We start from the raw sequence: 15523 nt of genomic DNA, 5'->3' as shown, positions 1-15523 counted from the left end.
CTGCCTCCTGCTCCTGCTCAATCTCATGGTCGTTTCTTGGTTTACGCTTAGTTTAGTCATATCCACATCCCATAACTCTTCAGGCACATAACAAAAAATGAAATTGTCTTTTGAAAGGTAGAGTTATAGGGCCCAGTGTGAAGGCTCAATTGGCTAATCATCCCCTTGCCAGCAACGGGATGCTATATGGGCACCAGTTTGTGTCCCAGCTGCTCCACTCCCCATTTGGCTCCCTGTGGCCTGGGAAAGCATTAGAGGATGGTCCAAAGCCTTGGGGCCCTGCACCTGTGTGGGAGCCCTGAAGAAGTTCCTGGCTTTGGATTGGCTTAGCTCTGGCTATTGTGACCCTGTGGGGAGTGAATCAGCAGATGGAATATATTATTCTCTGTCTCTCTTGTCTGTAAATCTGCCTTTCCAATAAAAATAAATAAATCAAAAGAGAAAGACAGACAGAAAGAATGGTAGAGTTACAGAGAAAGGGGGAGATAGAGCTCTTTCATCTGCTGGTTTAATTCCTCAAATGGCCCAGAGCTCCCCTGTAGGGCCAGGCCAGGCTGTAGTAGGATTCGAGAGCTTCATCCGTGTCTCTTCCATGGGCATGCGGGCCTCAGCACATGGGATGGAGGTGTTGCAGGCAGCAGCTGAATCCTTCACATCACAATGCTGCTCCCAACAGAACCGTCTTGATTGATTCTGGATTATCATTCGTCGGGGTGTATAATTTTTAGCATCAAAATGATTTTGCTATAACACTTTGAATTCATTGGTCCTCCCCTCCCCTCTTCATCCTGCCTGACATTTGACTATAAACAGGTTCAATTTGAAGACTCAGGTCTTCTTAATGTAGGGAAGTTTTCCTATTACATATGCACTTATTTTTTCCCACTCTTCCCTTCACTTGCCCCTAGGTGATGTTTGTAAAACAGGTGTTTGTTGATCTCTTAGATTCCTCCTCCAAGTCTTTTGTTTTTTATTTTTTCTTCTTTTTTAAGATTTATTTTTATGTTTTATTTGAAAGTCAGAGTTACACAGAGAGAAAAGGAAAGACAGAGAGGTCTTCCATCTGTTAGTTCACTCCCCAAATGGCTGCAATGGTCACAGAAGGGCTGGTTGGTAGTCAGAGGCTGTTTCTGGGCCTCCCACATGGGCACAGGGTCTAAAGACTTGAGTTACCCTTCACTGTCTTCCCAGGTCTTGTGCAGGGAGCTGGACTGGAAGTCAAGCAGCCAGGACTTGACCTGACACCATTGCAGGATACTGGTACCAGGTGAAAGCTTAGCTTACTACATTATGGAGTCAGCTCCAAGCCTCTCTTTCTCTCTCTTCTTTTTTCTCCCTATTTTTAAAGATTCCTTCAATGTCTAATTTTAGATTTCATATTTTCAATCCCTAAGAGCTCCTTCTTGTCCTGATTGTTCCTTTTCCATAACATCCTATTTTTTGAATGCACCCTGTCTTCAAATCTTTCTGAAACTAATTAGACTGTGTTAAAGTTATCTTTGCTCCTTAAACTATTTTCTGCAGGCAGCTGTTATAATTATTGATTTCATCTTCCTCTTTCATGTTGGCTTTGCTTAAATGCCTGGTGCTCTTGGGCTACGCATCCATATTTGAGAATAAAGGACAACACTGATTGTCACAGGCAGCTAGATGTATCTGCCAGTTGAAAGGAAGCACGTGTGCGCTCAGTCCATCATTTTGAACTAGAAACTGGAAGTGTTATTTCAATTCAACCTCTTAACAGCCTCACTTGTAGATGAACCTAAAAATGAATATACTGATAAGCAGAAATTGCTCGACTATTTCATAATTGAGTAATAATGTCATGTTAAAAATTAATCGCTTTCATCACCAGGTAAGTCATTGGAAATGAACTGATCTTGAGGTAATTGAAGGGTATAAAATTTTGTATCAGAAACTATAATTTGAATGCAATTTTTATGCCTGTATTTGCACAACTTTAGCATATGTGATTTCCTTAAATAATATTTAAAATTCTACTATAACCTCAGAAGGGAGAGAGGAAAGAGGGAAAAATTCTAAGCATTTGTTCTAATTGAATGAACTGGTTTTGGGGAGACACAGAAATTTTTTTGTACCCACCAAGTGCCTTCATCAAAAACAAACATATCTGGTCTCTTGAGATCAATATTTTCTTTTCTTTTAAACAAATTCCTTGTCACGGGTAAAGAGCTGATGAAGATGAATCATTCTGTCTGTGGTTTTTCTCAAGCAGTTTCTAGGCATTATCATTTTTTTGTAAACTCACATGGGCCAGGATACACTGACAGCCTGAGCCATTCAGAGAGCTGCAATCCTGTTGGAAATGACTGTGTCTTCCGCAGTCAAGCAAGCATCTGCAGAGAGGCACTGACAAGCCGTACAGCCTGTCATTTCAGGGCGGGGGACAACCACCACAGGCCAGTGTCTCCCAGGCAAGGGTTCACCAAGTTGGTACAAGCATGGAGATCATTCCCTTCAGAAGTGTAGAAACCCAACAGCTTTCAAATAGATGTGATTGTTGCACCAAGAAAAAAGAGGTCTTACAGCTCTTTAATGCTGGAAGTGTATTTTTCTAGTTTTCTGAAATGTTCATGAACATGAGATTCATCCTCTAATGCACTCCTGTATTGTGTTGAAATTGCTGGAATTTATTCAATGTGTTCAGATTTCACCCATGTGATATTTCCCTCGTCTGCGGTATTGTGCTTCAGAATTGTTTATGTTGTAAATATGAAAAGTGGAGTAGACATTGCAGGAAGGCATATTCCCTTTGTCAGCTTAAACTGATCCTTTGGGAGAATCAAATGAGATGAAATAAAACGAGGTGGGGCACAAGGGAATTCAATATAAAGACATGAACCATTTGTAGAAGTATATTTTAAACTACTCTCTAAGACACTCTCACATGTAATAGAATTCTCATATATTTTGGTGTGTTACCCTAAGTACTGTATTAAAATAATAATAGTTTGTTAGCATTATTTTGTGGCTGTAAAGACCATTTTCAGTAATACTAGCTAAATCACTTGCTCTATTACACTTCCATTTGTGAACTCCAAGGGCAAATCATTATTGCACAAGTAATAGTTTCCAAACCATTTTCTTTCAAGGCCACCTTAAAGTGAGGGAGAATAGTCAATAATTTTATCGTCATATATGTTAAAGCACATTAACAATTTATAATGTAAAAAGCTCTATCAAATGCAATTTCATCAACATGACACGCAGATCAAATTAACCAAATTAACCAACCATGAATGTTAGAACCAAGCATTAATCCAATTTATTTAAATTATACTATTGGATAACAAATCATTCCCTTTTTAAACAGTGTTTCAAGTCATGTCAGGGGGGAGTGGGGGCTCAACTGCCATCACATTCTGCTTAGTTCAGAGGCAGGGCGTGTGCAGCTGGCCATTCAGGCATCCCAGTGGTGCTGGGGAGAACCGGTGTGGGTGGAGATGGCTTTGGACTTGGGGTACCTGTTGCCATGCACAATGCTGCACATATGTTACACGTTTTATGGTCTTTGGGATATGGGCTTTCCCCACCGCCCCGAGTTTAAGGAAGCCAGAATTACTGAGAAGCAGGGAGAGAAAGATAAAACTCCTAAGGAGGTGGGGTGGGCCAGGTCAAAGCCACACGCACAGAGCTCCATCTGGGTCTCCTGTGCGAGTGGCAGGGACCTGTGTCCTTGAGCCCTCACCTGCTGCCTGCCAGGGTGCGCATAAGCAGGAGGCTGAACAGGGATTTTATCCCAGACACTCTGATCTTGGATGCAGCTTAACTCTGTCACACTAACTGTACAGTTACAAAGTTTTTTTTGTTTTGTTTTGTTTTGTTTTTTAAGGAACAGACATATTTTATATATAAAGTTTGTTCAGATTAGCCTTATATAGCTTTTTATGTAAGTATGTTCGTTCCCTTTTGGTCATAGCTCAATGAAAAAGGACTAACAACACTTGCAGTTTTCTTTGGACTTGAATTAGTAATGCATCCCAGAGCAAAGTCAGCTGGAGCACGAACTTACTGACCTTCCGGAATCTACTTATTCATAGAGGACAAAACCCCTCCTGGGGCTGGTGGGACTCGTTGTGTCTTTCCACTCCTGAGAGCTCACACATAGGAACAGTGGGCAAAGAGCCCTTTTCATCAGGGACCTGGGTCCGTGTGAGCCAAGCAGGAGGGCCATGGCCTGTGATGTCTCCTGACTCACTAGGGATTCCATGGACACCCCTGTTTGTCAGAGTAGCCAGATGGGCTAGCTGTTTTGTGGACTGCCTCTGTCCCTTCCCCGGCTGAGTCCCCCTGCCTATTTTTCTGACTGTCAGTCCTCAGGCAGTGACTGCGGTGCTGTGGGGAATGAGAACTGGGGGCTTTTGTTCCAGTTTTGTTGGAAGTAAGTGTGGCTCTCTGGTTAGGCATGCGTGAGTTTCTGTAACCGCTGGGTCCTCCACTGGGCCACCACTGAGAAAGGGTACCATTCCTTCTGTGGGTGCAACCCTGTGAGCCTCAGTTCAGAAGCAGGAGGGGGAGAGGACTGAGGGGACACCCCTTCCAGTGCTACCTGGACCACCTGTGGCCCTTAGGCAAACCTGTAGACTTTTCAGAATCCGCTTGTTGTTTGAACACAGATTTACAAGTGCTCTAGGCTACACAACAGATGGAGGGGCGCTGTCTTGCTTGGAGTGCAGAGGGTCCTGGAGACATGAGTGCTTGGAGTGTTCCCCTTTCCTGCCCGGCACATTGAGGAATACTGGGCTCTGGAAAGTTGCACATGAGAACCACCTGCCAGCTGGTGTCAGGTCCTGCCCAGATTGCCAGGACATTGTCATTCCAGGAGATGTTCTACTCAAGATTCCTTCCCGACCTCTGCCATTCAGCATCAGAGACGAGTGAGAGCCAGGCAGAGAGCAGCACATCCGGGGCTCCTTCCTAGATCATCCCCTATGGTCACCATCCTGGCTCAGTTACTATGTCAACATACACCGATACTAGTAGAAAAGAGAACTGCACCTGAGAAATCTGCTTCCCTGGTTGCTAGGCCTGCCTTCTCTCTGCCTGGAGACAAGGGTCTCTGTGGGAGACTATAAGACAGCCGAGACTCAAAGGCAGTTTGTGTGGCATTGTGGGAGGCGGGGCGACATGAGAATCTATGTTCACTGCATTGCAATTGTGCAAGGCTGATGGGTGTGGAAGCTTGCCATGCTGATGGAGAGCCCTACAGATGATCACGACCTTATAGTACATGTTGTATGCTGTATCCACTGCTGGAACTGGCCTCTCTGAAGCCCACCACTACCATTTAATTTTAATGGTTTCAGTGAGCGGTGAAGGCCAAGTTGCATCACTGTGTATGCACACCCTTGGTAGGACCAGCCCAGTAAACACAGGGCCTGTGTTCCAGGACTCTTGATTTTTATCTTACAATTTTGTCCTGTTGTCAAGGAAACATCCCAATTTTAGACATCTGAACTGTGTCATTAGGACTGCCTCTCATACCCACAGGCAACCCCCCAAGTCCTTGGGCAGAGCGTGTGTTGTAATTTGGGGTTAAAGAATACGGTGTCTGCAGCCGACTCTTTAGAGTTCACCGAATCAGTGGGAGTCGGTGCCCGGCTGGTACACGGTATGTTCTTCCAGACACTGTTCTGTCAAAGCATGGGAATACTGACTTGAATTACTTACTCCATTCCAAGTTCAAATTGGCAATGCCAGTCAAATAAATTGGGCAAACTATGATGGATGGTGAGATGGATAAATGAGCAGTCAGGCCTTCAGAGAAACCACCAGATTCATCTTATTTAATATTTTGTGACAAGACAGTTGAAAGCATGGTGTTATGGGAATCAATCTGATACTCTTTATCACACATTTATTATAGATGGATAAAACAGTGACACAAATAAGAAGTCTTGGGCCCCGTGCAATAGCCTAGTGGCTAAAGTCCTTGCCTTGAATGCACTGGGATCCCGTATGGACGCTGGTTCTAATCCCGGCGGCCCTGTTTCCCATCCAGGTCCCTGCTTATGGCCTGGGAAGACAATCGAGGACGGCCCAAAGCCTTGGGACCTTGTACCCCCGTGGGGGACCTTGTACCCCCGTGGGAGACCTGGAAGAGGCTTTGGGTTCCTGGCTTGGAGTCTGCTTGGCTCTGGCCATTGTGGCCGCTAGGGGAGTAAATCAGCAGATGGAAGATCTTCCTCTCTGCCTCTCCTCCTTTCTATATATCTGACTTAACAATTTAAAAAAACCTTTTTTTTTTTTTTTTAAATAAGGCGTCTTTAGGAATATGGTCTGCTAGTCTGGGAGCAGAGGTGTGAGCAGTTGGGCTGCCTGGGCTGGAGCCCTGTGTGTGGTGATTGGGCATGTTCCAAACTTCTTGTATGTGAGATGCGGATACTAGGGGTACCTACCTCCAGGCTGTGTCAACATTAGATGAATTAATAACATGAAAACTGTTCACTTCTGGGTCTGGATGGCAGAGACATTTAACTGTCAGGACTTGCTCTACAAAGCAGCCAGCATGGAGAATGGCTTTGGCAGAATGCAACTCAATATTTTCCTGAGCAGATTTCTGTCTTTCCTTCCATCCATCCATCCATTTCAAACTCAATTCTTGCAAGACCACAGCACTCAAAGTTGTGCGTATGAAAATGAAGGCTGAGAACTCTGCGGCCTCTGCCTATCTCTCCTCCAGACCTTAGGAACTGCTGCAAAGAGACGGTCGGGGAATTTTAACTTCATGCACACTCTGACAGCCACCGAATCCACCAGGAACCTTCATGACAGGGGACACTTTGGCTTATCCCTCGGCTGGGTGCCTGGGACCCCCTCCTGGTTTAACCTCATATATTCTGCAGTTTCGTCTGGCTGAAAATTCACAATCATCACAGGGTGGAAATTACAATATCATAAAGCCATAATCCAAAAAATGAATGGGACTCGAGTGATCAGAATTATTCAGTAACTACTCACTCTTAATTTATTTAAAGGCTAATAAAATATGGCTTTTCAACATGCTTGCTTAATTTGAAAGGTAGAGAGAGGGGCATCTTTATCTGCTGGTTAATTCCCAAGTGCTTGCAAGTCAGGGCTGACAGGCTGAAAGCAGGAGCCTGGAACTTCCCAACTCCATCTGGGGTCTCTCAAGAGGGTGTCAGGACCCAGGCACTGGGGCCATCGTCTGCTGCCTCCTGGGCACATGAGCAGGAAGCAGGATCAGAAGAGGAGCAGCCAGGGCTTCAAACAGCCTCTCGGATGTGGCCTGCAGGTCTCCCACAGAGCGGTGAACCCACTGCAGCCCAGTTTGAAAACACGGCCATTGTAGATAATGCACTGCCTTCCTAGACACATCTTTCCCTGCAGCCTAACTGCTGCCATGAATACATCCCGTGTGTACCCAAAAGGAAGCGGTCCTCAAGTCTTCCCTACATTGCTTTTCCAAAATGCCACTTTCCAACACAATTCTGACAACTCATTTTCTTCTTTACTAGTTCACTGTTTTTCTTTCTCCTAACTATCTAGAGATATTTGCAGAATCCTGCTGATGTAAGAAGTTGTCAAGGGTTTTGAGTTCGTTCTTCAACCTAGACCACAGCAGGGTGGGCCAGGATGCTCACCTGACAGGTTAGTTTCCATTATGAAGTTGAAACCAGTTGCTGGCTAAGTTCACACTCTACCTCAAGCATCCCAACTTCCTGGTCCTCTTGAGCCTTCTGAGATTCCTGTCTCATTGTCTAGGATGTCTGGAGAGTGTATTTGTGACTCACATTACACATTCTCAGTTATCTTTAGATGATTCTTTACTTATTGCCTGCCCATCGATACATGCATTTAGAACCCTGTTGTTTTATTAGCAGTATATTACATTGTGCATGGTTCTACAATTGGGCCAGCACAATAGCTCAACTGGCTAATTCTTTGCCTTGCAGCACTGGCACCTCATAAGGGCACCAGTTAATGTCTCAGTTGCTCGACTTCTTGTCCAGCTCCCTGCTTGTGGTCTGGGAGAGCAGTAGAGGATGGGCCAAAGCCTTGGGACACTTGGCACCCCTGTGAGAGACCCAGAAGAGGCTCCTGGATCCTGCCTTCAGATCGGCTCAGCTCCTGCCATTGTGGCTACCTGGGGAGTGAACCAGCGGATGCAAGATCTTTTTCTCTGTCCCTCCTCTCTATAATCTGCCTTTCCAATAAAAGTAAATAAATATTTTTTAAAAAATGAATAGTATATCTTGGTTATCTTTCCCTCTTGGTATATATAGAGTTGCTTCATTCTTTTCAATCACTGCCTAATATCCAGCCACTCCTTACTGATGGCTGTCAGGTTGGTCTTGATTTCAGAACTACCAATTCTGCCTAAGATTCCCTTACACAGGCTCAAGAAGCATGCACCTATCTCCTTTGGACATACACTGGGACATGGGACCCCATAAATGTGCACTGTTCATTTGACAGGGCAACCCCCCTCCTGTGTTCAATGTTCACACCCAATGGCAGCATACAAAAGCATCTGCTTTTCCACTGGCTTGTCAATATCCCTTTCTACCTGTTTTACCCGCAGACAGAATTTATGTACTGGGCTTGGGGTTGTGAGATTATGAGACCGGGTCAGATTTGCATTTCTCCCCTCATCTCAAGGTGTTTAAGAACCGGTATTCAATACACACTCATGAGGTGCTCTCCAACCAGACGTTCTTTGCTTGTGTTTGTATGATGCACACCATGCAAAAGCAGTAGCCAAGACGGTGTCTAATGTCAAAGTCACTTCTCCAGAATAAAGATCACGCAGCAAGCTGGTTGAATTTCTGCGCATGCTCTCCAAATACCACCTCCTGAACAAGTTTCAGAGAACTTTGTTGCTCAAAGTTGCCGAAGACAGCATTTGCCTCCTGCTTTGCTGGCAGGAGGCAGTGAAAACAGACTGGCTGTCTCAGACAAGAGCTAGCAGGGTGTCCCACCCACTGGGAGATGGCAGAGCAAAGACAGCTCATGACCGTGAGAATCAGACAGAGGCCGGACAGGGGCCGGGAGGGGTGGGGGTCAGAATCTGCATGGGCATTCGGGGTCCAGACTTCCTAAGGAGGAGAAACCATCAGCAAGGGCTAAAGCCAGGCAATGAGTGGGCACAGGAGAGAGTGTCAAGGCAAGAAAATTACACACAAGTTTGCAGATAGGACAGGGAAGATGTGGATACTGGGATGTGAGAGAAGTGTTTCCATAGGTGGGGGCCTGTATTTACTGACATGACTAAAGTAATTCTGAAAATAGGTCACATTCTACCAGCGCTGTGAGCCCTGGACATTTCCTTCCACTTTTTCTGAAAGCCTGGAGAACTTGCAGCTCAGTATGAACACGCCAAGTCACGTCTGTGGTGAAGCATCCTAAACTAGCAGGCATTCTTGCTCTAAGGTGCTCTTTCCCTCACACCCATTGGGTCATATCAGAGCTAACTGTGCTGCGCTGGGAGGGGACATCTCAAGGTAAACAGAAGAAAAGCAAGCCAGATTGACTCTTCCTACCTGTCCTCCAGGATCTCCAGGTTGGTCTAGGGGGAAAGGGATAATTCCTCTGAGCCGCACCCAGGTTGTTCTAGCAGGGGAGCTGGGCTTGTGGAAGGTGAGGGAGACAGGTCCACTGTGCCCCTCATGCACGCAGGCACCTGCTCTGCGTGCCAAAACCCGCTGCTAGGCAAGAGACCTAATGAAGAGCCACAGGGGTCCATTTCTTGCCAACAGCAGTCAGTGGCCTGCGGGAGAGGGGGCTCACCTGGCCTACAGGGCACCAGAGGTCCTTCGGCCATTGTTGTGGCGAACAAAGAGGGCAGGAGCTGAGAGCGCCCCCACGAGGAGAGGTGGGAAAAGACAGCCCCGGGCGCGATGAGGGAGTCTGGCGAGGCTGAACCAGGGTGAGCCGGGATAGCAGGCTGGCTGGGAGCCCGGGGACTCAGGGTTGGTCCCTGCGCGCGTTTACACCCTCTAGGGCGCCCGGCGCTGCCCTTTCCCACGCCGAGGCTACTCTCACTTTTATTTCCTTTTTATCTAATATTATTTTTTTTTTTTCCCGCGCAAAGAGGGAACCCGGGATTGCCCAGGAGGAGCCGTGAAGGGGCCGCCATTTCCCGGTGAAAGCGCAGCGCGCGTCGGCACCGGGCGCCCCGGAAAGGGAACCGGAGGGGAGTGCCCAGCCCCGCGCCCTCCTCCGCGCCAGCTCCGGGTGCACGCCCGCCCGCCAGCCGGCCCGTTACATCCGTGGCTGCGCAGCAATCCCCGGACCTCGCCTCCGCCTCCGGGCGTCCCCGGCCTGACCTTCGCCGGCGCCGCCCGCCCCGCGGACCCCGGTCCTTTCCCTCCGCCAGGCGGCTCGGCGCCCGTTCCATTGTCAGCTCGGAACACCAGGCACCCAGCCCGGGCACCTTCGGAGGCTCCAGGTCGGCCGTCTCTGGGCTCCGTTGGCCCTGGCGCAGACCCGGTCCTACTCCCAGGCCTCCTGGCGGCTGGGCGCCTCCCACCTCCTTCTTCTGCGCCCCAAACTCCACATCCCCAAGCCTCTCGAGGCTCCCTCCAGGTCCAGCCGCGCCCGGGGCCCACCGCCAGACCCTGCATCCCTCTTCTCGCCCTCCCTTGTAGCCCAAGTCGCCCTCGGCCCCCTGGCCGGCCTCAGGAATCTGACCGCTTCTTTAGCATTGCCCTCCCCCCCTTTATTTCCCGAGGAACCAAGTTGGGCAGCTGGATGTATTATTTTTTTTTGCAGGGGGTGACTGGGTACCCGGGGCGGGGGTGCGCCTGCAGCGGCAGGGGCGAGAGGTAGGGGTGGCCCTCTCGGGCCCCTGCACTGCCCGGGCGGCGCGTTTTGTTTCCAGACCCGGAGCCCCCGAAACAATAATGCCATGGCCATGGCGGGCTCACCTGGTGCTGCGCCGCCTGCTCCGCGCGCCCGCTGCCCTCTGCGCGCCCCTCCCCGGGCGCAGGTTCGGCCCGCGCGGCGCCGGTGCCGGGCAGGACTCTTTGCCTTTCTTTGGGTTTTATCTGTGCGTGTCAATGGCGGCAACGGCAGTTCTCTGGGCCGCGGATAGTAGCGGGGGGGAGGAGGAGGAGGGAGAAGGGATTGCTCCTTCTCCACATAACCACCTCTAGGAGGAGTCGCTCAGCCTCATCCCCCGCCAGCCCAGGCGCCGCGACGGGCCCGGGGCTCTCGGTGGGGTTTGATGAGCTATTGTCCTCTAGGAACCAGCGTACGTTTTGCCGAGGAACTGCGGTGGCTGGGCTGGAGGCACCGCGGGCTGCTCGCTAGCATCAGGCTGTCCCCGGATTTGGCGACAGAGGCGTCCTAGTGGTCACCATCCGGCGCGTCCTGTTCGCTGGATTCACCTTTGGTGGGAGCAGGCGGCGTGCGTGCGTGGTGGACGTGGAAATGCCACCCTCGAGGGTCTCTTGTCCCTGAAATAACACGTCCAGAAACATCTGTGTCCACCTCCGAGAAGACTGGCCTGGGGCAGCCACGGTGGCCAGGCGGAGAATTTCTATGCGCGTCTGGCCCCTTTCTAGAAACGAGTACCTAAATAATTCAGAATCTGCAGTGGTGTAATATTTGGAGTAGCAGATGGATGTTTTGGTAGTTAACACCAAGGGCACGGGCGTAATTTTTAATTGGGTTGCTTTATAGTGTGTAAATTTGTCATATCCCATGGCTAGAAGGGTTCTGACGAGGCTATTGTTTTAAGGACTGGGTCTTATTAGTTTCTAGAAAACACATCTTTATGGGGTGGCGTGGTGCAAGCGGCAGGGGATTAAGGACTGCTTCTTGCTCCTGGAGCCCATCCACTCTCCTTTGTGTCTGAGGAGTGGGAGCCGCTCGTGGGCTGTCCATATTCCTTTGATTTCTCCTTGAAAGAGGAGCCCCTGGAAGCGGAATTCTGCTGCCTTGGTCACAACCACCATCTCTGAAAGCCCCCAGCACTTGGTGACCCTGAGCTTCTGGTTGTGGGCTTGTAACTGTTTAGGTTGGGGTGGGGCCTTGGTGGGGGAGTGACTGAAAGCCTCTGTTGGGCCTGAGTGGGGACCCCTCTGGGTCTGTGCTAGGCAGCTATGGCTGCGGAGAGCAGGAGTAGGTAGGTAGCATTCGAACTTTAGAACACGGTCCGTTTTGTTTATTTGAGAGACAGAGTGACAGAGACAAGGGACGCAGTGAGAGCTCTTGTCTGCTGGTTTACTCCTAGATGCCTGGCCAGGCAGAAGCCAGGAGCTGGGAACTCTATCCAGGGCTCCTGGGTGAGCCATCACCAGGGCTGCATTAGCAGGGAGCTGGAGCTGGGATTTAAATGAGAGGTTCTGATGTAGGGCAGTAGTCACTGGGGTGAATGTCTGCTCTCATGTATATTTATTATTTTAAGATATTATTTATTTGAAAGGCAGATTTATAGAAAGAGAGAGAGTGATTGATCTGCTGGTTTACTCCCCGAGTTGTGACCTGGTGAAAACCAGTACTTTGGGGCTTCATCTGAGTTTGCCACATGAGTGCAAGGGCCTAAATGCTTAGACCATCTTCTGCTGCTTTCCCAGGCTAGAAGAAGGGAACTGGATGGGAAATCCAGCAGCAGCCAGCACATGAACCCAAGCCTGTCTGGGATGCAGGCATGGCAGCTGTGGTGGCCTTCCCTGCCACATCACAATGCTGGCTTCTCCATGTGCATTTTAGACAAGTGAATTAGACATATGCCATTTAGATAAGATCCCTGAGAAACCGGCAATCTTTCCTACTTCACTGTAACCTCTTGTGTTTCCTAAAGGTAGGAGTACACCTCTTGCTGTTTAAATTCACTGGGACTTTGGCAACTCCGCTGATCTCAACAATCTGATTGCGGAGTCATCTTTAACCATCTCCTGAAGCCCATTTGCTTTCTCTGTGTACTCTCCCTCTGGGAGGATAGTTCCCAGGTCAGAACACCCGTCGGAAAGTCCTCTTTTGCCCAGGCATCTGTTGAAAGAATTTAAGGAATCCTTTTGGCCATCTCAGCAGTGTCTTCCCCATCTTTGGAGGTAGTACTGGTCTTTCCTCATCTATAGCTTTCTGGGGTCAGCATTCAACAGAGTTCCCCAAGCGTGGCTGGAATGCTTGCAAAATATTCCTACTCTGACTCCCAGTCAGTGTGGCTGACTGAAACATCGTTGAAATCATTCATCAGTTTATGCTAGGTGCTTATTCTCCCTGTCCAGTGAAAATGAAAACTCATTTTACATGAGTTTTATGTAACTTGTTCCATCTCACAATCTTATCATGTGGTAGCTATCATGAGAAAGGCAGGTCTGAAATTTCCTAGTTAGTATTTTGCTATTTTGTCCTGGTTGGTTTCTTCAAATGCAGATGCTGCTTGACTTTTGACAAGGTCACAACCTGGGAACCCCATGCTCAGTTGGAAAGATCGCAGGTTGCAGGTGTGTGCGGTCCATCTAACCCATGGAGTGTCACAGCTCAGCGTCACGACTTCCTGCTAACTGGATGTGATTTCTCCTCAAGATGACTGGGTTATCGGGCAGGAGATTGCTAACCTAGGAAAAGGTTGAAATTCAGAGTTTAAAATATGAAGAGTGATTTGGGATGTTGCCAACAGCACAAAGTTGAAAAATTGTAAATTAGAAGTCAGGGACCCTGTGTAGACAATACAACGGCAACTCAGAGAATTAAGGGAGACATCAGATTTATAATACTCTGGTTCTGTGATTTGATGGGTCAGAGCCATTTAGTGTCCCACCCCCGTGGTGTTACAGGAGGCAGTCTGGTACTTGGTCAGGTTTCAGCCAGGCGCACACAGGCAGTTAGTGCCAGGACTTACAAAACTCCCCGCCCCACCGCCCGCCATCTCTTGTGGTTTCCAATGACTGCACACTCTCCAGGATGTATAGGACACCAACGCACAACTTGGTCTGTAGACCTAATTAAAACATGTATTGTGAATACTGAACCTGAAACCCATCCCCAAATATTTAATGTAAGGATGGGATCCAGTGCCTCGGTGATGTTGGGTTCTGTCATGGCCTCTAGTTCAGGCAACCCTGAGAAGCTGACCAGCAAATGATTCCGAGACCCCACTCTTACTGAGTGCCTCCTGTCGGCACTGTGCTAAGCTTCACTCTTTACAGTACGTCCAATCCTCCCACTACTATGCGGTGAGCAATGTTTTCTTGTTTTCACAGATGGGGAAAGCTGAGGCAGAGAGTGGAGGAGAAGTTTATTCACAATTAAAGGGTTAGATGGTAAGAGGTTCGTGTGCTTGCCCACTGTCTGAATCTGTCACAGGACAGTGCAAGCTCTTTAAACAAAGAAGTTTACACTGAATCATGTGATGGAAAGCCCCTCGGGCCCCTCCGAATCCATATCCCAGAGAATCAGCAGACAGCCTTGTTTGATTACCATTGAGCTGAAAACAGGTTCTTAACCTTTGACCTGTAAATGTGCCTAATACTATGAATACATGTATCGATTTGTGAGTTGACTCCATTAGCAACAAGGAGGTGGAGTAAAATTTCGTTGGAGATGCAGAATGAATTGCTTCTCTATTAGAGATAACATGTTGAATTGGTTAAAAAAAAAATCAAATGAATTAGACGTGCCACTGTGTTCCGGTCCTGTTAGATCTTTTAGTAATTCACTGATGAACTGTTTTATTTATATTTATTTATTTATCAAGCATTTTTAGACTTTTCCTTCTTCTCTGTTTTAAGATTTATTATTTTTATTGGAAATGCAGGATCAGATTTACACAGAGAAGGAGAAACAGAGGGAGAGATCTTCCTTCTGCTGTTTCACTCCTCAAAGGAACACAACAGGCATAAGCTAGTCTGAAGCCAGGAGCTTCCTCTAGGTATCCCACATGGTGCAGGTCCCAAGGCTGGGCCGTCCTCTGCTGCTACCCCAGGCCACAAGCAGGGAGCTGGATGGGAAGTGGAGCAGCTAGGATATAACCCAGCACCCTTATGGGATCCTGGCACTTGCAAGGTAAGGATTTAGCCATTGAGCCATTGTGCCTGGCTGAGACAATCTATTTTAAAAGCTGCTGTATCCATTTTGCTCTCTCACACTTTTTTTTTTTAAAGCTCTTTTTAATCCAAAGTGCTGATGATGTTTGTCGGAGGAACCTGTATTTTCCATGATGAGTTCTAATTCAGTGCATGACAGAATCTTGGGGTACAGTTATTCAGTTAGTTCCCTGGTTTGTGTCTTCCAGAAGGACTGTGTGCAAGTACAAGAGCACTTGAAAAAGTTGTGGAGAAATGGAATTAAAAGATAAGTTGATTTTGGTGCAAGAAACTTTTGAAATGCATATGAAAGAACTTCTCCATGTGCTTGGATTTCAAAACCCTTTGCTTCAGAATAAACTTAGTTTTTAAATGAGTTTTCCCATAGACTTTTTGAAGTGCCCTTGTATTTGTTAACGTATGTGAGTAAGGTTTGTGTATTTGGATTCATTACAGTTGAGAATTTCTTAACTCCTTTGAAGTAACCTGAGATTCCCTGGGAGTGT

The 15523-nt window shown here is 47.8% G+C and overlaps 2 protein-coding genes across 2 annotated transcripts in view; both read right to left on the bottom strand.

Moving 5' to 3' along the window:
- Positions 1 to 11065, bottom strand: part of LOC121153498 (core histone macro-H2A.2) — a 33178-nt gene extending 22113 nt beyond the window's left edge. Inside the window, exon 1 of the mRNA XM_040976081.1 lies at positions 10911 to 11065. The gene's annotated coding sequence lies outside the window, so the exon portion shown is untranslated. The remainder of the gene's footprint in view (positions 1 to 10910) is intronic.
- The window catches only part of COL13A1 (collagen type XIII alpha 1 chain), a 171127-nt gene continuing 164390 nt past the window's right edge, over positions 8787 to 15523 (bottom strand). The window contains exons 43-45 of the mRNA XM_040976045.1: positions 10911 to 11030; positions 10093 to 10651; positions 8787 to 8902 (exon numbers count right to left, since the gene is read on the bottom strand). Of these exons, the coding sequence (XP_040831979.1) occupies positions 8787 to 8902; positions 10093 to 10651; positions 10911 to 11030 (795 nt within the window). The remainder of the gene's footprint in view (positions 8903 to 10092; positions 10652 to 10910; positions 11031 to 15523) is intronic.

Source organism: Ochotona curzoniae, unplaced genomic scaffold (genome assembly GCF_017591425.1).
Source record: "Ochotona curzoniae isolate NIBS_2020 unplaced genomic scaffold, NIBS_Ocur_1.0 contig_2692, whole genome shotgun sequence".
Taxonomy (NCBI): domain Eukaryota; kingdom Metazoa; phylum Chordata; class Mammalia; order Lagomorpha; family Ochotonidae; genus Ochotona; species Ochotona curzoniae.
The sequence above is the reverse complement of the archived record's forward strand: the minus strand, read 5'-3'. Positions and strand labels throughout refer to the sequence as shown.